Source organism: Gymnoscopelus microlampas, assembly GCF_963454915.1.
Source record: "Gymnoscopelus microlampas genome assembly, chromosome: 17".
NCBI lineage: Eukaryota > Metazoa > Chordata > Actinopteri > Myctophiformes > Myctophidae > Gymnoscopelus > Gymnoscopelus microlampas.
Window position 1 is genome coordinate 6,999,500 of NC_139954.1, and position 27,466 is coordinate 7,026,965.

A 27,466-nucleotide genomic window follows, 5' to 3' on the forward strand; every position below is an offset into this window, starting at 1 on the left:
CACACACACACGCTAATTATTTTCTAATTGTATGCCTAACACTAAAAACCTTTTTTTATATTCACCTTGATAAACAACCATTTATTTTGTGAGGACCAGGAAAATAGTCCTCACAATATCTAATTCTCAAATTCTACTATACTTGTGGGGACAATTGGCCCTCACAAGTATGTAATACAAGTACACACACACACACACACACACACACACACACACACACACACACACACACACACACACGCACACACTCACGCTAATATCGCAGACATACCTCATTAGATATTGCACAGTTCTCGTCTAACCCACGGCATCCATTTTGTCGAACGCTCCATAGTGAGCTAGGTGTCCATTGGCCTCTTGCTCATTGTTTGGCTTTTAAAAAAATCCTAAGCAGCACTCAAACAAACTCAAACGGTGGTGGCGGTATTTCTTCTTTCACACGGAGAACGAGAAAGGAAGTCTTTAGGACTTAAAACACACACGACTGTGATTGGTTGGCTTAGGACAGCCAATCATCTGGCTTCTGTGAGCAGTCAACTTCCTGGTTCTGCGCAAAGGAATCTCAAAAGGAAGAAGGCAGCACCGTTTCATTCTTGACAAAACACGGTTTTGGAGTCACCTGGAAGCCAAATCTATTTATTTTTTTTACGTTGATTTGGCCACCAATACGGCAGTTACTGGTTCCCCAAAGAACCTCCTCTTTAACCTCCTTCTTCTCCAAATCCCTTTTTTTTTTGCTCCTTCCCCTCTTTGCGTCCTACTCTTCCTCGTTGAAAGTGCCATCCGGGCTGCAGTCTTCGTCGTCGTCGCTGAGGATCTCCGTGTTGGTGAAGGTCCCGGCCAGCGAGGCACCCAGGGCCGGCTTGACCGGAGCCATCTCCGACAGATTGATGTTGTCCTGGTTGTGAAAGGGGCGAAACAAATTAATCCAACTAATCTTGGGCATTTTATTATAGGTGAAAAGTTTCAAAACATCCAAGAAAATAAAATTAAATAACAAAACTTGTAGATAGAGATGTGTGTGCACTGGAGTTTCGGGCATCTAGGGTTTTGACACAGTTTCTGTTGTGTCTGACATCAGTTCATGTTGAATGGTTTATGTTGTGTGTGTCTGACATCAGTTCATGTTTCAGGACCACTTTGGAAATAAGTGTGTCATTATGCTTGTATGTGTATATCCTGGGTTTAAGCTATATTGTGTTTACTTGTATTTATTTTTACCAAAATCAAATCAGATCAAATTTTGAAAATGAAATCTCCATATACATGTGCATGTTAAAAAAAAGAAAAAAAAGAAGCTTCCGGATTATAGACATTTTCAATTTCAATTTCAAGTCGTTGATTAAAAATAATGGCTGATAAAATAAATAGATACGTTTGCAGCTCTTACCTGGTTGCCCACCAGTGTGGTCTTATCCATGATCTCGCTGCTGTGCTTGGACACCACGGCGTCTAGGAAGTCGTACTTGTGTGACAGCGTGCCACTCTCGAACAGGTACTTGGTCAGGTAGGAGAAGCCCACGTTGGCCAGGAAGGACGCCAGCATGGACATCGACTTGAACGGGAAACGCTGCTGGACGAAGGTGTACTCAACCTGGACAAAGGGATTACATTACATTAACTTTTTTGGGGGGCTATATTTACCCCCTTTTCTCCCCAATGTAGTCGTTATGCCAACAATTTTCCTCCTTTCACACATTTCTGTGCATTGTCACTGCTGTTGTATCCTACAGACTGCCAGTGAGGAGCCCCCACCGGGAGGACATGGAGGCTCCGTCCTCTACTCCTCCCGCCCAACACTGTAGAGTAAAGCTGGTGGGCAGCTACTTTACCACTGCGCCACCCTAGCGCCCATAGCCTGAGCACTTCTAAAGGCTAAAATCTAAAATCATGTATTAGCTCATGTATTATAAAATAATGTATTGTATTTCAGTGACACAGTCTCACTTTATTGTAATTATTTATTTTAGGCTATTGTTTGAACAAAGAAAAAAGAAAAAATCTTTTTTCGTTTTTTAGCTACAGTAGCTAGTTTTATCTATGTATGTCTCTTGTTTTTCAATTCTGTGTTTTTAACCTTCAATATGACGGTTTTGAAGCAATTTAATAAATCAAATCAAATCACCTGGTTGGTGAGCGGGTTGATCTTGTCTTCGTAGTAGTACCAGGGGTAGTAGATGAACGGAGGGAGGTAGAGGTAGGGCTCACCACCACCGATGCGCAGCAGCAGGCCAAAGATATACCTGTGTAGGGGGTTGTCACCATCATGCCATTTTAGTTGTAATAGAATAGGATAGTATGTTTTATTGGCAACATTTAAAAGCACATTATTGCCAATTAAAAGCGCCAAAATGGATTAATCACAAAAAAAGTCCAAAGCTCGCTCAACACGCAACAACAGAATATTACAAACAGCCGTACAAAAACACAATAATAAATACTAATACAAAGAGTTTAAAAATAACAGTCCACATAGGATAAGCGACTTAACAAATGCACACCGAAAGATTGAGTCCAATTAATATTTTAAGTGAAGCCATGATTTAAGATCATGGCTTCACTTTGTTGACGATTAATTGTCATACAAATAACAGCGATTTAACGATTTAAATGTTGTTTTTGTCATTGAACATTGGAACATATAAATCAAAAGGACATATACATGACTGACAATGAGGATTATCTCACATAATTGCGCTTATCTGAAATAGTTGTGATCAGGCGCTTACAGTAATAATGTGACAAAAAAACGTACCCGGCCACAGAGCCGTAGGTGTTGGTGCCTTTGACGAAGAGGACGCTGAGCAGCTGGGGGAAGATGATGACGTAGACCAGGTCAGAGCTCAGGTACCACAGACCGTACACCGTCCCCGTCAGCAGAGCCATGGCCGTGGCCGCCGCGCCAAACACGAAGATAGTGATGCGCATCACCCACACGATCTCACGGTCTGACGCCTGCAGGGAAAGAAAGAGGGGATGGGATGGGGATGGAGAGGGGGGGGGGCAGTATGAGACAGTGTTGATTTCGTCGACTAAAACTATGACGAAAAATGTTCGTCGACTACTTTTTTTCACTGACGAAAACGAAATAAAAACGAAATAAAAACTAAGCTACGATGACTAAATATATTGACAATTTCAATTTCGTATTGACAACAAATAAAAACTAGACTAAAATGTCAGTGAGGAGAAGAGATCCAGTAGAACTACAAGACAAGTCATTTTATGCTTGGTTGCACTCAGGTGTTGCATGCTGAAAATAGCAGATCTACAAGCTCACAACGCGTCGCGCTGCGACGCGACGCGTTGTGAGCTTGTAGATCGGCTATTTTCAGCATGCAACCAAGTGTAAAAACAGCCATTACGACGCCATCACGGCACCGCCAAAATACATTTTAGTCGACTAAATCAACTGTAGATTTAGTCATCTATAATCTTATATTTAGTCGACTAAAACTAGACAAACAGTAAAACATTTCAGATGACTAAAATATGACTAAAACTAAATGGAATTTGACTCAAAAGACTATGACTAAAACTGAATAAAAATTCCATCAAAATCAACACTAGTATGAGATAACGAGAGACATTTTTTTACCCCTTTTTCTCCCCACTTTGGTCATTATGCCAAGTAATTATGCGTGTTGTCACTTCTGCTGTATGGCTCACCCGCCAGTGAGGAGCCCCCACCGGGAGGACGTAGAGCCTTCGTCCTGCTCCTCCCGCCCAACACTCCCTGCTGACAGGCTCCGCCCCCAGCCCGTAGGTGTATGTGCGGTGAGTGACTAATATCACCCTCCCTCCCCTGAAGAAGGGGCAATTGTGTTCATATATAGATAGACGCTCCGCGGTGGATTCGAACCCTTAGACTCTGCGATGGTGGGCAGGCACTTAACTACTGCGCCACTCGAGCGCTCTTAGTGTTGTTGCTGATAATGTATTGCATGTATTCTATGTCTTCATGATGAATTGAATACAATGAACCACAATGGAAACATATTTGTAGCTGCACAGTTGAAGCATGGATGGTAGATTTTGTAACATCATGCGTCGCTTCGCTTTGTATCTTCATGTCGCTGACTGTGCCGTCATCGAAAATCAATGGTAGGTAGCCTGTTAGCCTTGTATCTGCCGGTGTGAACGCAGCTTAAGTGTTGCCAGCATGACGCAAATTTAGCACAGAGGCGTTTGCAAATGCGACGCGTTGTGAGCTTGTAGATCTGCTATTTCTGCTACATTTGAAAATGTACTTCAAACGTATGAACCTCTTCCAACATGGAAATCATTCTGATGATTCAGACGATTATACAAAATAATCTCAAATAATTACAACCAGGCGATTATGTGTGGGTCTATACTGTGTGTACGGGGGGTGCGTGTTGCGTTCTCTCACTGATTGTCGGAAGGCCATCTGGTAGATGTTCCGGGCGAACATGGAGCTCGCCGAGAGGATGGAGGAGTCTGCGGATGACATCACGGCCGCAGACACCGCCCCCAGGCCGAAGAAGGAGATCCAGGACGGGCACAGGTGCTGGAGCACGATGGGCAGGATCATGTCCGACTGCTCGTTCTCTTTGGGAGGGATCGGCCCGTACGACGTCTGGTTCCAGTCTAGTAGGACACGACAAGACACAAACTATTTACTTCATCACCCCCGTCCGTCTAGGAATAGGCCACACCCCACAAACCTCCACTCGAAACCTCCGCTCTTCCAATACCAACCTTCTCCTCCCCCCCTCCCCAAGCACCATGGGTGACCAGGCCTTCTGCTGGCCCCATGTCTGTGGAATGCCCTCCCCGAACACCTGAGATGAGCCCCACAGTTTACTGACACTTTTGAAATTACAAATGGACTAAAAACCTACCTGTTTGATAAAGCGTTAACATAGTTTTTTTTTTAACCTTAGGTCTTTTACCCTATATGCCTTGATTTTACTTGGTTTTGAAACTACCTTTTATCCCTAGGGTAGGGTCTTATGTTCTTTTTGTGTTGTATTCTTTTAAATTGTCTTTTTTGAATAGGTCATTGAATTTGCCTTGTTTTTAAAATGTGCCATACAAATAAACTTGCCTTGCCATGCCTTGTGGACATCGAGAAAAACTAATGGTCTCATTTATTTTATCTTTACTCAATGTCCAGTACAGGGGGGGCTCCATACCTCAACCATAGTCGGCAGACCCAAAATCTGCTGTGCACAATTCACGGTCCCAGCACTCCTCTTTCTTTGTATCCATTCTTGTCACCATGATAGATGCTAGTTATATGATGCGGATCTACGGTATGTTGGTTACTTGTTCACTTAGTTGATTTTGTTATTTAGATTTATTTTGCTTGATTACAAATGTTAAGAATGTTATTTAGATAGCATGTTGTTTAGAAAGAGGCTAAGTTTCATGTTTAACATGTATCCTAGTTTTTTTGAGGCACTACATTATTCTGCATGCACTCTACTTAGGTGACTATCTACCCTGTCATTTGTTGACTAGGGTTCATACCATTTACATAATAAACACTATTGATCTTAGTGACCTCGTGTCCTTTCCTATAGTGCCATCATCAGTGCAAACATTCAAGTGAGCATTGGGGGGAATGGGGTTAGCCATAGCTGAATGGGTAGAGAGGCCATCTGGGAAACAAATGGTCCTCGGTTGTCGGTTCAGATCCCAGCGATGGTCTACTGTATGTGTCAAAGTGTCCCTGAGGAAGGCACTTAACCCCTAATTGCTCCCCAGGCGCTGTAATAGAGCCCAGTGCTCCTAACTAGGATGGATTAAATGCAGAGAGGACAAATGTAATGTATGTGCAATTGTACTGTGACAAATAAATAAATACCCCAAAGGAATCGGGCAAAAATTGATATCATTACTGGCGAGATATTTGACTGTAGACCGCAGCGTTTTTATTTGATGTGATTTTCTTCAGTTCATATTATATTAGAATATGGAAAACTGGCATCTGAGCATTCAGCGGTTGAGTGGACAGCGGTCTTGTGGTTCTAGACTGGGAGTAATACCTGAAGGAAATGCCCTTTAGGATGGAAACAAGACATGAATGGTTTCTGTTCGCAAACAGATTGAATTCCCTTTGGAAACGGTTGCGATTAAAGCTCTGTAACCCATTTAAAAAAGCAGCATAGCGTTGCTGTTGAGTGGAAACATTCCAAGTCCAAACAGTTCCTTTTTTTATAATTACATTTTTTTTTATTTTGTTAAAAAAGTATATACAAGATACAAGGTTTCTGCCCCATCCTCCACCTTATCTTCCCATTCAGCCATTTCCTGTGATGTCATTACACAGACGACCCCCCCTTCCCTCATATCTCTCTCTCTCTCTCTCTCTCTCTCTCTCTCTCTCTCTCTCTCTCTCTCTCTCTCTCTCTCTCTCTCTCTCTCTCTCTCTCTCTCTCTCTCTCTCTCTCTCTCTCTCTCTCTCTGACCTGCTGTCATCTATCCCTAGTACCCCCCCCCCCTTCCTCACCATGACACAAAGGCCTTGTTCAGACTGCAAATCTGATTTATTTCTCCAATCTCATCTGTAGATCTTTAGACTGTCCACACTGTTGTTTGCAATACAAGTGATCAGGTCAGATTTGTGCATCAAGACAGAACAAATAGCTCATCTACAAGCTCACAAGCTTGTAGATCGGCTATTTTCAGCAAGCGACGTTGTCGTAACAACGTACGTACGTAAGTATAAATCCGGTGTCAGTGTCCGCCCGAGTGTTCAGACTCCACACGCATCTTTAGAAATCTGATTTTAATCTCATTTCAGCTTTTTTGTCAGCTTTTTTGGGTGCTGACATACAGTACTTCTATCTCTGTCTCCTTTAAGCCTAATTCATACTCGGCAGCCGCGACGCGACGTGCTGTTTGCTTCAATATCTGTTCGTTTTTGGAACGTGACACCCTACTGCAATGGAGAATAAATGATGCCTTATTCCTTCATTCCATCCTCCGGAGGTATAAACACTCTCTCTCTCTCTCTTGCCTCTAGACACAGATCGTTGACTCAGATGAAATGGCTTGGATCCTTAACCCATTTATTCCGGGAACGCATATCTGTCATTTTAGATTTCTTTGGCTATTCAAAAATAGCAGATATACAAGCTCATAGCACTGCACTGAGTGCCACACTATAAGCTTGTAGATCTGCTATTTTAGAAAAATCTTGAAAATGTATGCAAATCTTTGAATATATATATTTTTAAAGCGAACATTTGTAACTCAAATCTTTGCCTCTGGAACAAAATATTTTCATGATTTTTCTAAAATAGCAGATCTACAAGCTCATAGCGCGGCACTCGGTGCCGTGCTATGAGCTTGTATATCTGCTATTTTTGAATAGCCAAAGAAATCTAAAAATGACACACAGATGCGTTCCCGGTCTTAATGGGTTAACTAAATAAATCAGTCCTTGTTCTTCAGATGTAATATTCAGCATATTTATGACACGAGGCGTCAAAGCCCCAGACACCCCTCTGCATCCGTTCAGCATCATGTGAGGATGACCTGCCAAAGCCTTTTTTCCTTTGAATAAAACTATCCCACTTCTGGATGCTTCCACTGTCCTGTGATGTTTCATTTACTACGCAATCAGTGTGTGTGTGTGTGTGTGTGTGTGTGTGTGTGTGTGTGTGTGTGTGTGTGTGTGTGTGTGTGTGTGTGTGTGTGTGTGTGTGTACTTGTATTACTATACTTGTGAGGGCCATGTTTCCCGACAAGTATAGTAGAATTTCAAGTAGGGCATTAATTACGGAGAGAAAACATACAGTATATGTGACTTGAAATATGGGAATACAAGGTTTCTGCCCGACAACAATATTTATTATATATTATGTGACAGAAAATCATCATCCTGCCACTTCAGGGAAAAGAGGCGATTGGTTTGAAATGGAGCGAGTCCCAATTATGCCTGGAGTCCAGATGTTTGCCTCTGCTCATCTGGAACGCACCCAGCATTTACTGTTACTATGGAAAATAAAGGCGGTGTGGCTCAGGAGGTACAAAGAAAAATAATGGTTCTTACTGTAAATGGTTCTTTAAAAGGCTATGGTTCCACAAAGAACCATCATCTAAAGAACCATTTTATTTAGTGAATGGTTCTTCAAGTTCCTCATTATGGTTCTAGAGAACTCTGTGAGTTTTTATGATCATAATTTGAGACACTGCATCAAAATCTTGGGCATGTCTTCATAGGCGAACACTCCACCAAAATAGCAGATCTGAACGGCCATTATCGCCTAAAAAGGGAATGGTCTGAAAGGTTGTTTCTGGAACCAAAACTGGTTATTTTACTGTATCTATGGTGTCACTCTGAAGAAGCAGTTTTGGTTTATTTTGCTGTGTGTGGAGCGACAAACATCTGGGAGTCCAAAGGTCCCCGGTTCGATTCCCCAGCTCCTCCAGGCTCCGTGTCGCCTGGTTAAGTGTCCCTGAGCAAGGCACTTAACGATGGCTCCCCTGTGCGCTCACTCTAGAGCCAGCCACTGCTGGGTCAATGCAGAGACTTAATGTAATGTCCCCTTAGGGAGCACTATAAATCCTACTTAAACTGCCCTGGACATGCCTGTGTGTGTCTATGAAAGCCTACGCATGACGAGGAGCACCGTGTGTGTGTGTGTGTGTGTGTGTGTGTGTGTGTGTGTGTGTGTGTGTGTGTGTGTATGAAAGCCTACGCATGACACGGAGCACAGTGTGCGTGCGTGCGTGCGTGCGTGCGCGCGTGCGTGCGTGCGCACATGTGTGTGTGTGTGTGTGTGTGTATGCATGCGTTTGCGTGTGTGCGTGTGTGTGTATGCGTGCGTGCATGTACAGTATGTGTGCGTGTGTATGCGTATGTGTGTGTGTGTGTGTGTGTGTGTGTGTGTGTGTGTGTGTGTGTGTGTGTGTGTGTGTGTGTGTGTGTGTGTGTGTGTGTGTGTGTGTGTGTGTGTGTGTTTACCGGTGGATGCCCCTATAGCTCCTATGAGAACAGAAGGAACGGCCATCACCAGACAGCCGAAGGCGGCGAGGAAGGACAGGATCTGGGCGTAGGTGGCTGAGGAGGCTGAGAGGACCCTCTGGAAGTACACCTGCCACGGAATACCCCCCAGCATCTAGGAACAACAAATACATATCCAAACATGTTGTCTCCATATTCTAACTTTTTGTGTTTTTTCGTAAATTCAGGCCCTTTCTTGATCATACTACAGCGTCACACAAAAGCATCAAAAGTAGCAGATCTGCAAGCTGCAAAATGTTTCAATTTTAATTCATTTTACGATTTAAAACAGGAGATCTTCAAGCTCACAACACCTCGCACCGTGAGGCGTTGAAGACACAACACTCCCCTGCGACACCACAAAACATTTAAAAAGATTTTTAATTCCAATGAATCCGCAAATACTGAATATGATGAGTCAGCGGTATGACGGAGTATGACTACAGAAACCTGTCTGGCAGAAACCTCATATCTCCAAGTTTCACATTTTAATGGTTTTTTTTTTCATAAATTAAAGAACTATTTCATCATACAATAACCGATCTACAAGCTCACAACACCTCGCATCGCTGATGCGAGGCGTTGTGAGCTTGTAGATTGGCTATTTTCACTATTTTAAATCGTTTTTAAAATAATAATACAAATTTTACAATTTTGGACTTACAAGGTTGCCACCCGACAGCAACGATATCTTGCCTTACAGTATCTTAGTCACTAAACTCAGTCAGCATTTTCATTTTTTTTACTGAGGTTATGGGTTATGGGTTTATCCTCTCTTAAAACGTCACCTTTTGGCCTGGCATTAATCTTCTGTCAGACATTGTAGGACATGTGCAGTATAGTAGTGATGGACGGGCTGTCTTACCAGCAGTAAGAAGTTGTCTGCCCAGCGCCAGCCGTCTTCAGGCTTGATCTGTCCCAGCCAGGGAGCCTGGTAGATGGCCTGTTTGGCTGACACACCAATGTCTGACACCGCAGGGTTGGACAGGGCAAAAGGCACGCTGACCCACTGGGACAGAGAACACAAACATATAGTACAAAACACATTTTCCGACATTTATGTATTTCTTATATCAGTCTACCTGTGTATTTATCACTTTAACTTATTGCCCTGTGCACCATTTGTTGTTGTTTTCTTTTATTATTATTTCACATTACATACATTTATTGGACATATTTGAGTGAACTCATGTCCACTCACATTTGCGGTGATTATAAAAGTGGTTCTCAAATGTGTTCATGTCAAGGATGCCATCTGAAAATATTGTGCCAGGGACCCCATAAGACAAGATTTGTGTTGTTAAAATGTTTAAAAAATATTTAAAATATCCTTTTTTCCTATATATAATTTTTTTCCGATATGTTTTTTAAAATAGTGAATGTACCGATGTTAAAGCCTAAACATTTCAGCACTTAAGCAGGAAACCAGGTTCAACTCCGGGGTAGAAGAGGAAAGTTACATAGTGCAGCTTTAAAGTGGTTAAACTGATTTTGATGCTGTATTTGATAATTTAGCTGCCCCCCCCCCATACCTCCTCAAGGACCCCTTAGGGTTCCCAGATCCCACTTTGAGAAGTGATCTACAGTATAATTCCTCAAAGACGTTGATCCAATACAACTCAACTCACCAGGCCGACGAAGATGCAGAAGAGCTGGACCACGTCAGTGTAGGCCACAGAGTACAGGCCTCCCACCAGGGTGTAAAAGATGGCGATCAGCGCAGAGATGATCACTGACATGTTGATGTTGATGTCCACGATCACACTGAGCGTGGCCCCTGCACCCAGCAAACACAAAATAATGTGATACAATCATGGGACCATTATTCATTTCTCCACAGACGTTTCATAAAATCCTTACATTAACCACTTTAACCCCATATGGTTGAGCGGAGTCCCTCAGGGCTCTATATACTAGTGTCTTCGATCTGCTATTTGCTATATGCTCTGTGAAAGCTTTCCCCACAATACGGACACGGGGGTTTAAGTGGTTAACACATTGACTGCCAGAGTTTATTCATAATGTACTCACCCCTGTGCCAGCAATTTGCGTGTTTTTAAAAAAAAAATATTTTGTAATTTTTCATTCAAATAAATTCTCTGATTGTGGTTTTAAGCACTACAGTTCCACCAGTAGAGAGCAGCAAATCCACACATTGATCACCTCGCTCGCCCCCTCCCAAACAGGCCCACGTCACATCCGGTCATTTCACCGGATGTTATGATTCGACAATCCCTGATCCCCCGATCGGCCTGAAAACGATGTGATACACGACGACGATGACTGTTAGTCACCCGGACCAAAGAAAATAGAAGTTGAGCTGTCCGTATTTTATACCGTGTGAAAAAACGTGTTTTTCCCTATTCTGGACGAAAATGACTGGAGAAAAACAATGTGACCCGGAAACTAAATCTCCGTTATACATCCAGCTCCGGGTGAGTGTGACGTAAGTGGAAAACGAAAGTGCTGATGAAAAATAAACAGACAAGCGCGATCACAGATTAAACCAATGAAAATACCTAATATCGAGTTAACTCGATCTAGGCAATCAATCGCTGGATTCTAATATCGAGTTAACTCGATCTAGGCAATCAATCGCTGGATTCTAATATCGAGTTAACTCGATCTAGGCAATCAATGTGTTAATAAAGAACGACTTCACCCGTTTTCAACATATCTTCATATAATCACTCATTGTATTGTGTTTTTGAGCGGTGTAACCGCTCCTATAAGAGGGTTTAGGACCATCCGTGGCGAAAGTTTTTCTTTCCGTCGTGAAAATGTGTCTTTCGCTGTGACGCCATGCTGTGGAAAACACACCCATAGGCTAAGCCTTGTAGGACATGCTGTGATTGGCTAGCGAGACACATGATGAAATTAACTTCAAACTTCGCAGACGCGCTGTGATTGGCTAGCGAGACCAGTGGCGTAGCTGAGGGGCAGCAAGGGATGCGGTGCGGGGGGGCCACCAGCAGGGGGGGCCCCGCCTGCGCTGATACAAATATTTTATTGGTCAAAAAACGGAAAAAAATGTTGATTTATATTGGTCAAACAGAACCGAATTAGACCCGAATTAGACCCGAATTAGACCCGAATTAGACCGAGTTAGACCCGAATTAGACCCGAAAAAGATTCTGCGCGCCCCGCGATTCTGCGCTACGCCACTGAGCGAGACCCATGATGAAATTAATAATAATGTAAAAAATGTAAGCACGTCACTTCGCAGGACGTGCTGTTATTGGCTACCGAGATGCATGATGAAATTAATAACTCATAAATAGCACCGCTCACTTCACACTGGGTGTGATTTTTTTTCTACTCTCTGTTTCAGATGAGGGCTGTGAACACCTCAGAAAACCCGCCTACAAGTGACATCATCAGTAGACGGGTTTGGTCATTTCAAGAATAGAAAGCCTGCAGTTTCTAATAGCTTGGATTCCCCATTGATGATGTCACTGGTAGATACTAGGCAGGTTTCTGAACTGTCCACTGCCTTCCTCTGAGTCACAGACCCAGTAGACACAAATGGTACACATTAATAATAAGCATTAGTGAGGACCAATTATAAGAAGATTGTCCCAAATCTGAGTATTGCACCACTGCATAATAGCATACTGTCATTTCAGTGCAGCATGTTGTCAATCACTATGAAGTTGAAAGCTTAAAATATCATAATTTTCATAACACATACTTAAACTAGCATGCCATGTATGGTAAATACACAAGACGAATTAAATGAATTATGCAAGGAGAGGATAGTATATGTATTTTTACTTAATTATGGCTGATGTTTGAGTGGTGCAGCAGTCCATGCGTCACTTGCTTACCCAGCGCAGACAAAATGGCTGCGGACCAGAAGATCTCTCCCATGAGAGCGGGGATAAAGAGCAGGCCACCCATCCTCTTCCCGTACAGCTGCTGGAAGGGGTCCAGCATGGTCACGTACCCTCGGGAACGCATGGGCTTGGCAAAGAAAAGACCCCCTGGTACGGGGCAGATGGACAGACAGGCCATAAAGCCACGACAGCCAAAGAACAGACACTGACATTTTAAATGAATGGTTCTAACAAAAATGATTGTAACGCTATGTTAAAGGGACTACACCATGAATTTAAAAAATAATAATAATATTTAATATCATATTGTTTATGTCCCTCAAACTTTTTTCAAAAGGTTTGAGCCTAAATCAAGCCTCAGATATACTCATTCCAACTAACTTCTCTCTGGCTTATAAAGCACTTTCACCTGCAATACCACATTGTCCTATTTGGCACGGGGCGCTATTGAGCCAGTTTGTATGCATGTTATCTCCTGGTTCTGTGTGGAAAAAGTAAAAAAAAAATATATATATATTTTTTGGAACTGAAAAACGGGAGGGATTGTACCCTGACGTGACGTCACGTCAGGGACCAAATCAGTTTGGCCTGTTTTGAGGCCAATTTACAGAAAACCCCAGATTTGCTGTGAAAGCCTGAGTGTTCAAACTGGGGTATTTTTGGGGATAGAAGAGAGGTAGGGGAGACCAAAAACACACAAAAAAGAAGAAAAAGTTAAAATTCATGGTGTAGTCCCTTTAACTAATTTCGCTGGGGACTCCCTGTAAACCCATCAAGGACCACTGGTGGTCCGAGGACCACTGGTGGTCCCCGGACCACTGGTTGAGAACCACTGATCTATAGGCTAATTGTTGGAGCATGACACTTGGAAGATGAAGTGGTGGTGTGGCAGTTTTAAAAATGCGGCAAGGCAGCAGCAGACGCATTAGATTCGTACCAACAACCAGGCTGAGAGCGTATCCAAAGGGAGCCTGTGCCCAGGCCAGGCCGTGGCCCGGCAGGTACACGTACTCCGCCGTGCCGTTGATGTATCCCCCGCCGACCCAAGTGGCTGCATGGGAGAACAAGTCAGCATGTTTAGAACACTGAATTAGCCTGTATGAACTGCAGTGGTGTAAAGTAACTGAGTACATTTACTCCAATTTGCAGTACTTTTACTTCTACTGCACTACATCTCAAAGGCAGATATTGTACTTTTACTCCACTACAATTATTTGAATTACTTTATAGTTACTAGTTATTTAGTAGATTTTGATTATTATTACATTAACCACTTCAGCCCTATATACATTTCGGCCATTTGAAAATAGCCGATTTACAAGCTCAAAATGCATCCCATTGTGAGCTTGTAGATCTGCTATTTGTTTTTTGTTTTTTTTGTTTTTTTACATCTTATACATTTGAAATTTGTGAAACAGGACATTCTGCATGATGAGAACTTTCTACTTTTGATAGCAATACTTTTGTACGTTTACTCAAGTAAATGTTTTATTCCAGACTTTTACTTGTAACAGAGTATATCTACATTGCAGTATTGATACTTTTCCAACACTGATGAACTGTCTGCCTTAGCATGTAATGCACAACATAAAATCACATGGATTATATTTAACATGCTCATACTTAATTGATCATCTTATATTACGTTGCTCTAAATATGGTGCATAATAATTTAGCATTCAACTATTAGTCTGATATTCATCTTATTTCTGAATAACACATTGCTGCAGTTATTTTCATGAAAGTTTCATGAAATTCCTGTAATTGGGAAGTGCTAAATAATTCATGTATTACTTAAACCTTCAGGGTGTGATATTAAAATAGCATCAATTACGAGAATTATTATTATAAGAAAAAGATCTGATCTATTAATGTATGCGTTATAAGGCTGTTCTCAAGAATACATTTGAGATGCTTTTCAGCATACAGCCTATAGGCTACTTGTAGCATTATATTGTAATGTACAGTAGGCCTACATGTTGCTTGTTTTAGAAGAGAATGACTTCTGGTCATTAGTAGTTTTCTTGCCTACCTATGTTGAATGCACTTATTGTTAAGTCGCCATGGATAAAAGCGTCTGCTAAATGACTGTAATGTAATGGAAAAGTTTGATATTTCAAACCATGCGTTGTTTTTTTCCATGCGTAAAACAAGGAATAATAGGATAATAATAAAAAGGATTATTATTTATTATGCTTCTGACTTGATAAAAATATATATCAATATTATTCGAAAATATGGCAGCAGGTTATCCATGGCCAGGTGGTTATTATGTTTGTAATAATAATAATAATAATAATAATAATAATAATACAACATAATATCAATATTAATAAATAATAATAATAATAATAGCTTTTATTTATAGTGCACTTTACATTTGTGAAAATCTCAAAGTGCTAATATACAGTAATTATTAATAATAATAATAATATACCAACTCACCGGTCATCGTGAAGCCGCCGACAAACAGTCCGATGTCCCTCCCGCCCACCATGATGGTCTCGCTGCGGTCCGTGCCCTCGCTGACCCCGGAGTTCTTGTTCTTCCACGCCGCCCAGATTCCCACGCCGAGTATGAGCAGGTAGAAGATCACGATCGCCACGATCCCCTCTGCGTGGACCGCCATCTTTCCACCTTAAAATCCTTATATCGTTCCAGTCCACCTTAATCCTTCCACCCAGATCAAAGCGTGCGTCCGGAGGAGAGCGAGCTCATTGAGACCTGATGGAGGCGAAGCGCAACAGGCCATCAGTGGTGGGAAAAGTAGCTACTCACATGTTAAGTATCAATAGGCCTACTGCAATAAAAGTCTGGTGTTCAAAATGTACTTGAGTAAAAGATACCAAAAGTAGAAAGTAGGCTACTCATTATGCGAAATGTCCAATAGGCTCTATGCACAGCAGCCATATTATCACTTCCTTCACAGGTGTTACCAATGATACTAATGAAGGCTCTGTTCCATTTAGTGTAGCGCAGTGGTTTCCACGACCCCCATAACTCTGAGAGTGTACAAATGGAACTAAATGGACCCGTTACACACCTGTAAGGGGCCATTTGGAAGCCCATGAGGGTCCCTGGACCCCAACTGTAGATCAACTGGTGTAGCAGAGTGTTTCCAGTGAGCCAACATGCACAATACCAGCACCCTGACTCTGTTTGACCAGAATGGAACAGAGCCTTAATTAGTATCATTGGTAACACCTGTGAATGTCTTCATAATATGGCTGCTGTGAATAGAGCCTATTTCGCATGTTTCCAAATGTACATCTTTTTTTTTAAAATAGCAGATCTACAAGCTCACAATGCGCGAGGCGTTGTGCAGATCTGCATAATAGCTATCAGCTATTTTCAAATGGCCGAAATAGGGCTGACGTTGGTCATAATGTATGTTTTGTAATAATAACAAAAATCTACAAAGTAACTAAAGTTTCCAAATAATTGTAGTGGAGTAAAAGTATATTTTTAAGTAATATTTTCCCCTGAGATATAGTGGAGTAGAAGCAAAAGTAGGCTACTGAAAATTGGAAATAGGCCTATACTCAAGTAAAGTAAAAATGCTTCAAAATTTTATTTTAAGTACAATACTTGAGTAAATGTACTTAATTAGCCTACTTTACACACTGCAGTCAGTTGATCTAGCAGTAGTCAGATCAACTGACTGCAATTAGTAGGCAACAATTGCTATTACCTTTGATATAGATTATAATTCAAAATATAAGCTGGCTTTTTTTGAAAAGATCTCTTGAGAGACATTTTGCGCGCCGTCCTTTTAAACGGGCGTCGTGCCAACATGTGAATGAATGCCAGCCTTATTAGATCATTAGAACATTCTGACATATTAGTACTGTTAAGAAGAAAAATATACATTCAACTTAATTCGCAGAGTAAAGAATATGCCAATTCACGATTGGTCGCTGTCCACGGTGCTGAAAACAATAACTCCCTGTTGATATAGTTTAAAAAAAGAAAAAAATGATGCACATTAGCTACAAAGGATATATTCCCTTAATGTATTATGCAAATTCGTTATACTATTATATTATAGTTTTGGTATTATTAATATCTCTTCTCTCTGATGATCTAATAGACCCCTTAACAGACGACGTCATACTGGCTGCGTGCAGCCAGTATGCGCGCAACGAAACCCATTATATCAGGTCTCGTTAGGACGCGTCTCACTAGCCAACACACACAAGAGGGGGTTGGGGTGTGCTGAAACCAGTGCACCCCGAAACAGGTTGGGAATTGATTGCGTGAAACAATCACCTGTGCGTCCAGGCTCAATGTTAGTAAACAAATAATTGGTCTATTCTCCATCTATCTTTTTTCGTTTTTTTCCCTCCCCTGTTGCTATGGTTTTGTGGCCGTGCGTAAAAGTCGCTCCACGCGCCCAGAAAAAGAAACGCGCTGTAAACATGTCTCCAAAAAGAGCTACAACAACGGTTGGGATTCGGTCCAAAACACACTGCAAAAAGCTGCACTTTCAGCTCCACTTTACGCTGACATGCAGTCAGGGTCCGTCCGGGAAGAAGCTGCAGTTGTTGCACTATTGACTTGCTTTAAATCACCAGCCCGTCAGGCAGCAATGAAGTTAAAGAGCCGCTCCACACAAATTGGTGTAATTGAGCATCTTCTTCTCCAGATGAAGTTATAGGCTTAAAGGAGTAGTTCACCCCAAAAAAATGGGTCATTAATCAGTAGGAGACTAAATTGAGTCTCGTACTCAATTGATCGGTCATCAAATTATTGGCTTAGGAATGCGACACAAAACTAAACATCTCCATGAATTCAAGGCTTCATGGGGAGTGTAATTGATAGAAAATGTGTCATTGTTTTTGGGTGAACCTATACTCCTTTAAAAACGATGAAGAACTGTCTGAAAAGAGGCGTTGGAAGGAACCAAGGAACACGGCATCATAAACCCATCAAAAAGCGGTTCCTTACCTTTTGTTCCTGAATACAAACGGACTAGCTACAGGAATTCCAAACGCGCTGCATATACTATAGTTTGTCCAATATTGTTGTCCTAAATAACGGAACTCTACTCAGTCCTCTGCGACACACCGTGCGTAATTGGTGTATTTTTTCTTTCTTTTTCTGAAGTCACCAGTTGTTCGTCAGAGAGCGAGAAAATGGAACTAGACAGACAGAGTGAGAGAGAGAGAGAGAGAGAGAGAGAGAGAGAGAGAGAGAGAGAGAGAGAGAGAGAGAGGGGGGTATGAGAGAGTGTGTGTGTGTGTGTGTGTGTGTGTGTGTGTGTGTGTGTGTGTGTGTGTGTGTGTGTGTGTGTGTGTGTGTGTCGCGCGTATGTGAGTGAGTGAGTGAGACAGAGAGAGAGAGAGAGAGAGAGAGAGAGAGAGAGAGAGAGAGAGAGAGAGAGAGAGAGAGAGAGAGAGAGAGAGAGAGAGAGAGAGAGAGAGAGGGGGGTATGAGAGTGTGTGTGTGTGTGTGTGTGTGTGTGTGTGTGTGTGTGTGTGTGTGTGTGTGTGTGTGTGTGTGTGTGTGTGTGTGTGTGTGTGTGTGTGTGTGTCGCGCGTATGTGAGTGAGTGAGTGAGACAGAGAGAGAGAGAGAGAGAGAGAGAGAGAGAGAGAGAGAGAGAGAGGACTGGTGTGGGCTTGCTTTATGAATGGGGGGGGGGGGGGGGTGCCAGGCTGTATAACAGGGTCTTCCAGGGAAGGAGGATAGATGTAGTATCTATAATTGGGGACGTCATGACGCACACCCATGGGAAAGGCTTTCCAATAGCACATCCGCTGTATGAATAGCTGAAGCCTTTTACTTTGTCAGCTCACATTCCAGACTCTGATTTATGAGGCTTAATTAAAACACTGCATTAAGTCTGAAAACGCTGGTGATGTTTTTTTTGGTGGCTGTCAGCCAGAAGTGTATTCATGATGTACTTACAACCCAGGGCCTTGGAGGCCTCACAGTAGATGTTGTAGTAGGCTACAGTCTACTAGTTGCATCATACAAATTAATATTTTGTAATGTCCTAGCAATTAGTAATGTCATTGGTAGGCAGGTTTTGGAACTGTCCACAGTCCACCAAGACAGTCCACGAGTAACAGGAATGGTGCCATGAGCATTAGTGAGGACCAATTATGTGAAGATAAGGCTGAGGAAAATGGGTGAAGGGGTCCTTTAACCACAGCAGCTACTTTGGTCGCTGTCCATGGTCCTGAATAGGCTCTATGCACAGCAGCCACAGTATCACTTCCTTCACAGGTGTTACCAATGTTACTAATGAAGGCTCTGTTCCATTTAGAGTATAGAACAGTGGTTCTCAGACTTTTTAATTTCCACGACCACCATAACTCTCAGAGTTACACACCCGTAAGGGGCCATTTGAAACCCCTCAAGGAACCATGAGGGTCCCTGAACCACACTTTGAGACCCTCTGGTGTAACAGAGGGTCCAGTGAGCCAACATGCACAATATCTCAGCTTCCTGACTTTGTTTGACCAGAATGGAACAGAGCCTTCATTAGCATCATTGGCAACACCTGTGAATGTCTGCACTATATGGCTGCTGTGCATAGAGCCAGATCTATGCATAGAGCAATGGTGCCGAAATCTCTTCTCCTCTTGTTAAGTTTTGCATTTTTATAAATCTCATGTTCAACTTCAATACAAATTAAAGCCACCCACAAGTGAGGTCACCCACAAGTCAGTTCAATACTTACAGTAGCTACATAGAAAAAATAAAACTTTGTAGATAGGCTATTTTCACTTCTTGTTTAAAGGTGAAACATGACAGTTTGACGCTTCGCCGCGGTCACGCCGTTTTACGAAAACTCACGCTTTTGATAACTTTTCGTTAAGGTCCTTTGTGTAGGCTACGCTGAGCGAGTTTGAGGCGGATCTGACTATTCTCCTAGTTAAAGTGCGACCCGAGAAAATGGCATAAATAGGGCTAAGAGAGAGAGAGAGAGTATAGTCCAAGTATAGTTGTAACTCTGGTCCGTTTTACTAAGAATAGAGAGTTTAAAAATATATTATTTAATTCATTGGAAAGTGTATTGACTAGTGAATTAAAGGGGGGGGGGGGTGATTTACCTGAGATAGTGGTGACAGCTTCTCCAATTTGGTGAGTTGAGCTGCCAGGCTGCATGGAAGACAACAAGACACAGGACAGCTCTAATTGGTTGGCTTCACAACAAATAAACCACTAAACCATGTGTCCATGTGCCTATTAGGGCGTACACAGGCAGCCATGCAGGCCTACAATAGAGCTGTATGGAGAGAAAGTAATGAATCTGCTCACTCATGGGTCTTCAACAGGGGGTCTGCCGAAAAAATAGCAGATCTACAAGCTCACATCAGTCATGCTGCTCTCATTATGAGCTTGTAGATCTGCCATTTTCGGCAAAGCGGTTCGGTGTAGAGGTAAACAAGAAAAGGCCAAAGATTAAGTTAGCGAAGTATTGAGTGTTTAAATGGTTTAAGGTCTGCATTAACTACATTCATCCAACATATTATTAGAAAATATAGTGTGTAAACAAAAAAGAAATTATGATAGCGCTGTCAAACAAGTCTATGACGCCATCTATGAAATCTTTATAGTATATAGTGGGGGTCCCTGCTTCACTCTCTCAGCTAAGGGGTCCTTGGCCTGAAATATTTTTGAAGACCCTTGCACTAAACTAGTAATAAATACCAGCATCACCTTTCACAACGTTTCTTACTGGCAATCAAGGGTAGATCCATTACAAGGGTCCATTTGGTTCCATTTGTAAAATCTCTGAGTTACGGTCACGTAACTCCTCAAGGACCCTTGGGGGTCCCCAGTGAGAACCACTCATTATACAGTACAATGTATCTAATGAAATGGTTAATAATTAAGGAACATCCTTACTTGTTGGAGCGTTGTCGCCCTCCAGTGGCGTTCTCAGGTTCTACAACTGGCTTGTTTTGTATTGCAGTCAGTGATAAATAATTTACATGATATATTGTGAAAGTTCTGCAGTGATAAAATAGTGATAAAATAGGGCAGAGGTTTACAAAGACATTGAGTCACTACACTGTCCTTCTCAATGCACATTGAAATGATTGTACAGAGCCAGCAAAGTAGATTGCGGTTACATGGGAACAGTAGCATTACAATTTCCAAGTACTCTTATAAATTGATTAATTGGGTGGAGGGATGTCAGAGTGAATGTATTCATCCAAAGACACCAACCAGTGGTGGACAAAGTACTCAACCCCAGTACTTGAGTCAAAATATAGATACTCCTGGTCAAATATTTACTCAACTACAAGTGAAAGCATGGAGTGCATGATTTTTTTTAAATACATAAGTACAAATCGCAAAACATATTTCTTTTGAACGTCAATGCAGTACTGTATTGAAATTTAGAATTTAGAAAGAAAAATAATAAGAATGAAACGCACACACTAGTATATGCTCCAATACAATTTATTCGATGATGTTTCGAGCCTAAGCTCTTCGTCGGGTCAAACTGGTCAAATCAATTCAGAACAATTTCTAAAAATGTCTTTAAAAAAAAAACATAATAAAAGAGCTGATCTACAAGCTCACAATGGGTCACATCGCTGAAGTGAATGTACTTTCGTTAGTACTACAAGGAGGGTTGGGATCCGGAACCGGCAGGAACCGGAACCAACATTGCGGAACCGGAATCGGTTTCAGCACATTTTAGAACCGGAAACTGGTTTTATCAAACTGTCAGAGCTGGTATGTGGACTTCACGTCTGCTATACAATTACAGTACCGTCGTTGGTTCTCAAACTTTTTAACCGATTTTGGGCGGGAACCCCTATTTGTAACTATACTATACCTTTCAAGAAGGGAACCCCTTCCCGTTGCTATGTACAGTATATAGTGACATAAATTATTTGTAATTTTTGAATAAATTTTAGAAGGCGTTTTTAGAATCGGCCTCAGGTCTAAATGGGTTAATTTCAAGGACCCCCATAACTCTGAGAGTGTACAAATGGAACCAAATGGACCCTTACGGGTCCATTTGGTTCCATTTGTACACTCTCAGAGCTACAGACCTGTAAAGGTCTATTTGGAACCCCCTCAAGTAACAAAGAGGGTCCTCTCCCTGGACCTCACTTTGAGAACCACTACAATAATATGTATGCATGATTGAATTTGTGTTTATAAAAAAATCTAATAAAAAAATGTTTTATATATATTTTGTAAAATATATAGGAACCATTAAGGAATCGTACGGTTAAGAGGTAATCGTTAAGAACCCCCCCCCCCCCCCCAAAAAAAAACAACAACAAACAATCAAGGTGTGGTTTTGTTGTCTGTGTTCAGCTCTTCACACTGTTGGCTCAGGATCCCTTTGAACACGTCAAATCTGTGGTTGAGGTCCTTCTGCGTGTGGATTTTGAACGCGCTCCCCAGGGCTCCGTCGGCACAAGCGGCTCCGTAGAAGACCCGTCCTATCCGGGAGTGGACCAGAGCCATGGCGCACATGACGCAGGGCTCCCTGCTCAGGTACAGGTCGTAACCCGTGCAGATGTACGGCTTACCGGCCTTCTCCTCCGTCGTCTCTGGCTGGGCCTGGAACGATCGTGAAATATTAGTTTGACGATTGACTGTCGTACAACTGATTGCCATTAATGATTTGTGTTTTTTGGGGGCAGTGCACGTTGGAACATACAGTATAAATGGAAAATGACATTTATGTGTGCGATTTAGGCTTTGTAAACACAAATTGCACAGGGCAGATATGACAACAAACTAAGAACTAACTAAATAATGACCGGTACCAATAATCCAAATAAATAATATAATGCACTCTGCCTAACACAGGCAGTATTTTAACTCTATACTTTACAAACTTTAGAAAATAGCCGATCTACAAGCTAAGCTGAATTAAATGTTCTATGGCTTTAATGTTAAACTGCATTCAAGTTTGCATGACTCAAGTTATCTGATTAAATGTCTTGCTATGGGCCAGCTCTCGTATACCTGAGGGTTTTGCATTGCGTTCCCTGATTTTGCTTAATTTAACATGCTGCTTGGCTAAATCTAGGGAACATCTTTTTTTTTTTTTACAAATCTCTTTATTGTTTTTCTCAGACAGGTTAAAATACATAAATTTAAGGCGGTTGAACAAAGAGGTCTGAATTTTTTGACAAAAAACTACAAACAAACAAAGCACATTATAACAAACAATAAAAATAGTACAGTAATTAGCATACATAATAGGGGTCATGAAAATAATAAGAAATTAAAAAATAAACAGACAAGACAGACAATAATTAAGACACTCAATCATACCAGGGAGGGGAAGGAGAGGAGGGGGGGAGAGGAGGGGGGGTTTCTCTGCACAGAGCGCTGATTATTTTCGTAGTATGGATGCCGATGAGGTCTGGTAAGGGTTACTAATTCATTTATTTTTTAATTATTTTTGAGAAACGTTAAAGAGAGTCATTGAGGGATAGTCTGAATTTGGTTTAGTCTCTCCTTCAAGGGAGACACTAATTTGCGGGTTCTTCCACCATAGTTAGGGTGTCAATGTGGTCTAGAACGGGTTGCCAAATTTTGTGAAACATCTTCAAAGAGCCGTTAAGGGAGAACCTGATCCTCTCAAGTTTAAGACAGTACAGAATTTCATGAATCCATCTGTTGTGTGTAGGAGGGGAAGGGTGTATCCATTTAAGGAGAATAAGCCTCCTAGCGAGTAGGGTCGTGAAAGCAATAACTCGGCGTGCTGAATTGCGCACAACAGGCATTACTGTGGTTCCAAGAAGAGCAGTGAGGGGATCCGGATCAATTGGTTCACCCAACACCACCCCAAGGGTGTTAAACACTTCTGACCAAAATGTTGACAATTTAGGGCAGGACCAAAACGTGTGCATGTAATCTGCTGGCGATTGTTTACACCTATTACAAGCATCGGACCTCTCAGGGTAAATTCTGGCCAGCTTTGCATTGGTATAATGGACTCTATGTAATATCTTGCACTGTAATAGTTTGTGCCTTGCACAAATAGAAGAGGTATGTACCAGGTCTAAAGCATGGTCCCACTGATTATCGGACAAGGTGATACCGAGGTCCTGGTCCCAGGTGGCCCTCAGGGAATCCAAATGAGTCGGATTAACTGCAAAGATTGTGTCATCATATATAATTGAAGTAAGCTTCCTGTCACCCGCTCTAAGGGATAAAAAGGAGTCTATCACCGAATCAGGTGGCTAATTTAGGGAACATCTTAAAGAGAGGCGCCATTAACACCAAGTTTAACTGTATTCCATTTGTTGCAATAAATGGTTAAATCAGGGCCTACCTGTGGTTTTAGCGAAGACTCTAAGCTGGGTGTGAAGCGACAGTCAGGGTATTTATCCAGACGGTACGCGCCTCCACCCTGCGTCCTCGCCACCAGGTCTATGCACACCTAGGTCACCAACATAGGACATTTTTAATTGACCATTGATTGTTATTTCAATGATTTAATTGTGTTTTTGGCATTGAACATTGGAACATATTTAAATAAACATTACATTTCTGCTTGCCTTTTAGGCTTGGTAAACAAAAATGTCAAATAACTTCAATATACAAAGAAATGACTGACAGTGGTTCCAATAATCAAAAATAATGAATGCACTATGGTCAAAACAGGCCACATATTAAAAAAATGCTATACTTTCAAAAGGTTCAAAAAATAGCAGAAATAGACGATTTACAAGCTCACAACGCGTCACATCGTGAGCTTGCAAATCATCTATTTCTTCAATTTTTCAACAGATGAATTTATACACAATCTGACGATTATGCAAAATTAACTGCGATGATCAAAACAATTTGCGATCAGGCATTATGTACTAATAGCGATAGGCCTACTAACTGTATACACACACGTACCATGGTGGCGTGCTGGAGGGGATGGTCGGCACGGCAGTCGTGACCCACCGCCACCACCGTGTCCGTTGCAGGGTCGACGACCACGCCTCCCGCAGGGGCGTGGCCTCGCCGGTGCCCCGCCCTGGCGGCTGCGACGGCTTCCGTCATGTAGCGCTGCATGCTGCTCTTCTGAGGCCCGCTGAACAGATCTCCTCTCAGGGCCTCCGTCACCTGGTGCAGGGGGTCCAAGAGTTAATCCAACTAATCCATTTTTATATAGACATAGTTTTAGTCAACGAAATGAACACTGCTCTGTGAATAACAGTAGTCCTGGGTTTCTAGAAGGTGGCATACCCATTCCCTGTTTGTGTTCCATACTGTACTGTAGCCTCATTTGATTGGCTGAGCAGCAGATTAGAACCCGGGAACACAAATTGCACCTTTATGTGTGTTCCCAGTAAATTTCCTGCTGCTGAGCTATGGGAAACTGAAGTGGAACAGGGAACGGTCCTTCTGGAAACCTCACCTGGCACTACAGTTATGTGACAGAGCCTCTGGTATCATGTCAATTTGTTGAATATAAACACATGAAAAAATTGTAAAAGGACGTACAAAAAAAAAAAGAAAAAAAAAAGGTGCTTCTCAGTTATTCAATTGATAAATAAAAACAAATTTGATAGACTAACTAAACGTTAAGAAAACAATGGTTAGTTTCAGCCACTGGTTCACAACCTGTGGGCCGGTGTTAGGGTTAGGCCGGTCTTGAAGGCATTCATACTCTCTGATCGATCCAGAAAAAGGTTGAGAACCAAATGAACTAACCTGTTTGTTTTCGTGGAAGGCCGTGGGCCAGTGTTTGCTGGCCAGCTCAAACTGAGGTCGGGTGAGAGGGGCCCAGGCGGGGACATGGACCAGGAAGGGGTCTCCTAGTCCCACGTGTCCCACTCTGTCCGACGGGACCAGAGCCTCCAGGCGGACCCCCTCCTCCTCCTGCTCCATGTGGGGTACTTGTGTGAGCAGACACAGCAGGATCTCCAGTGGATGGGGGCTGTCTCTGTCTTTAAGGTAGAGTAAAGTTATGTGTTTTTTGTTAAAATAAGGCTTCTAATATCTCTCTATATATTGTGACAGTAATCATTGCTATAGAGCAGGGGTCTTCAACGTTTTCAGGCCAAGGACCCCTTAGCTGAGAGAGAGATGAAGCAGGGACCCCAAATACATATTGTATACAACTCTGTGACAGCTTCATAGACTTTGACAGCACTATCATCAGTGTATGTTGCATTAATGTGTATTTTAACCACTTGAACCGTCAATACTTGGTCTGCTCTTTTTCCCCCTCTACACCAAAGCTCTTTGCCAAAAAAATTGCAGATCTACAAGCTCACAACGCCTCGCGCTGCGAGGCGTTGTGAGCTTGTAGATCTGCTATTTTTGGCTAAAAATACTCAGAATAGGGACGCTACGGTTCAAGTGGTTAATGTCAATGTCCCATCACACAAAGATTTGGAGGGCCCCCCTGCAGTAACTCTGAGGACCCCCTAGGGGTCCCGGACCCCCTGTTGAAGACCCCCGCTACAGAGTGTCTGTACAGTAACAGGGGTCTATCTGTCTCTCCAGCTCTTTGGTAAACAGAAAATATGTTTTCAGGCCGGGATACCAATTTTATCCGATCAGGAAAGAGAAGTGAGAAGTGAGAAAGTGGAAGTGATGACACAAAGACATGAGGAGACAATTTTACTGGAACACTATTTCATTTAAGCTGAGCAGCCCACCTTTTTACTAAAGAGCTGGAGAGACGGGGAGACCCCTGTTCCTGGACACTCACTCTATAGCAATGATCACAATGACAGAATAAATAAGTTTTATCTGTCTAACAATCAGTGGTGTAAAGAAAGTACTGTACTTAAGTACAATTTTGAGGTACTTTTACTATACCGGAGTATTTCCAATTGTCTATAGTTTTACTTCTACTCCACTACATCTTAGAGGCAAATATTGTACTTTTACTCCACTGCAATTATTTGAAAACTTTAGATACTAGTTACTTTGCAAATATAAATAGATTACATCATACAACATACATTAACCACTTTAGCCTTATTTTATACCTAGGGCTATTTGAAGATAGCAGATCTAGAAGTGAGCTTGTAGATCTGCTATTTTCAAACATTTTAGTACTTTTACTTTTGGTACTTTAAGTACATTTTGATACCAATGCTTTTGTACTTTTACTCAAGTGAATTTTGAATTCCGGACTTTTACTTGTAACAGAGTAGTAGTATTGATACTTTTACTAAAGTAAAACATTTGCATACTTTTTCCACCACTGCTAACAATAAACTTTTTGTTATAACAAATCACTTACGACTACCTTTGCATGGCCGGACTCTCTTGATGTGAATGTGGGACGTTAAGGGGTAGAGGAGGCTCAGCTCTCTCACCAGGCGAGAGGCCTCCTTCTTGTCGGTGATGGGAGCGGCGAAGGCCGCGACCAGCTGCGCGTCACGGGACTGTTCGTCGGACAGGACGGGGACGGCCACCCAGGAATCCACCTCATTTACGCACCCCTCCTCCTTCCTACGCTTGGACTGGGGCTCCATATCAGCCTACTCCCCCTGTTGGAATAAAGAGGTACTATTAAAGACAGATAGAGCCGCTGTGATTGTATCCAAGCAGGAATTAAACCAATAATATGCCCCTGGGCAGTAGAGGGAGAAGGACAATCAGCTGGGGGTCATCCTCCTGGGATCTGAGGAAACTCTGAGATTAACTTGCCGTTATATCGTTGGCTACGGTGTGTGTGTCATCCTGGTGATGTTAAT

At 42.1% G+C, this 27,466-nt stretch overlaps 2 protein-coding genes across 2 annotated transcripts; both read right to left on the reverse strand.

Moving 5' to 3' along the window:
* Positions 1-554: 554 nt before the first annotated feature.
* LOC311064135 (high-affinity choline transporter 1) lies at positions 555-17,842 on the reverse strand. Its single transcript, XM_084083902.1, has 12 exons — positions 17,764-17,842; positions 15,262-15,540; positions 13,754-13,867; positions 12,808-12,963; positions 10,609-10,757; positions 9,846-9,989; positions 8,942-9,095; positions 4,394-4,611; positions 2,756-2,955; positions 2,126-2,243; positions 1,391-1,570; positions 555-898 (listed from the first exon to the last, which is right to left on the reverse strand). Exons 2-12 carry the CDS (start codon positions 15,443-15,445, stop codon positions 758-760), a joined length of 1,758 nt encoding a protein of 585 aa, XP_083940028.1. The 5' UTR covers positions 15,446-15,540; positions 17,764-17,842; the 3' UTR covers positions 555-757.
* A 4,237-nt stretch (positions 17,843-22,079) lies between these two features.
* adat3 (adenosine deaminase tRNA specific 3) lies at positions 22,080-27,244 on the reverse strand (the record flags this gene model as incomplete). Its single annotated transcript, XM_084085418.1, has 5 exons — positions 22,080-22,358; positions 24,088-24,195; positions 24,663-24,872; positions 25,464-25,699; positions 27,016-27,244. The coding sequence occupies 5 exons, from the start codon at positions 27,242-27,244 to the stop codon at positions 22,080-22,082; spliced, it is 1,062 nt and encodes a 353-aa protein (XP_083941544.1).
* Positions 27,245-27,466: the final 222 nt, after the last annotated feature.

Excerpts from the sequence above, each read along its gene's own strand:
- LOC311064135 (XM_084083902.1), bottom strand. The coding sequence starts at position 15,445 with ATGGCGGTCCACGCAGAGGGGATCGTGGCGATCGTGATCTTCTACCTG. Across the intron at positions 12,964-13,753 it reads CGCTCTCAGCCTGGTTGTTG|GGGGTCTTTTCTTTGCCAAG; the intron begins GTACGAATCTAA and ends GCCCCGTACCAG. Across the intron at positions 1,571-2,125 it reads TCAACCCGCTCACCAACCAG|CGTTTCCCGTTCAAGTCGAT; the intron begins GTGATTTGATTT and ends TTCGTCCAGCAG.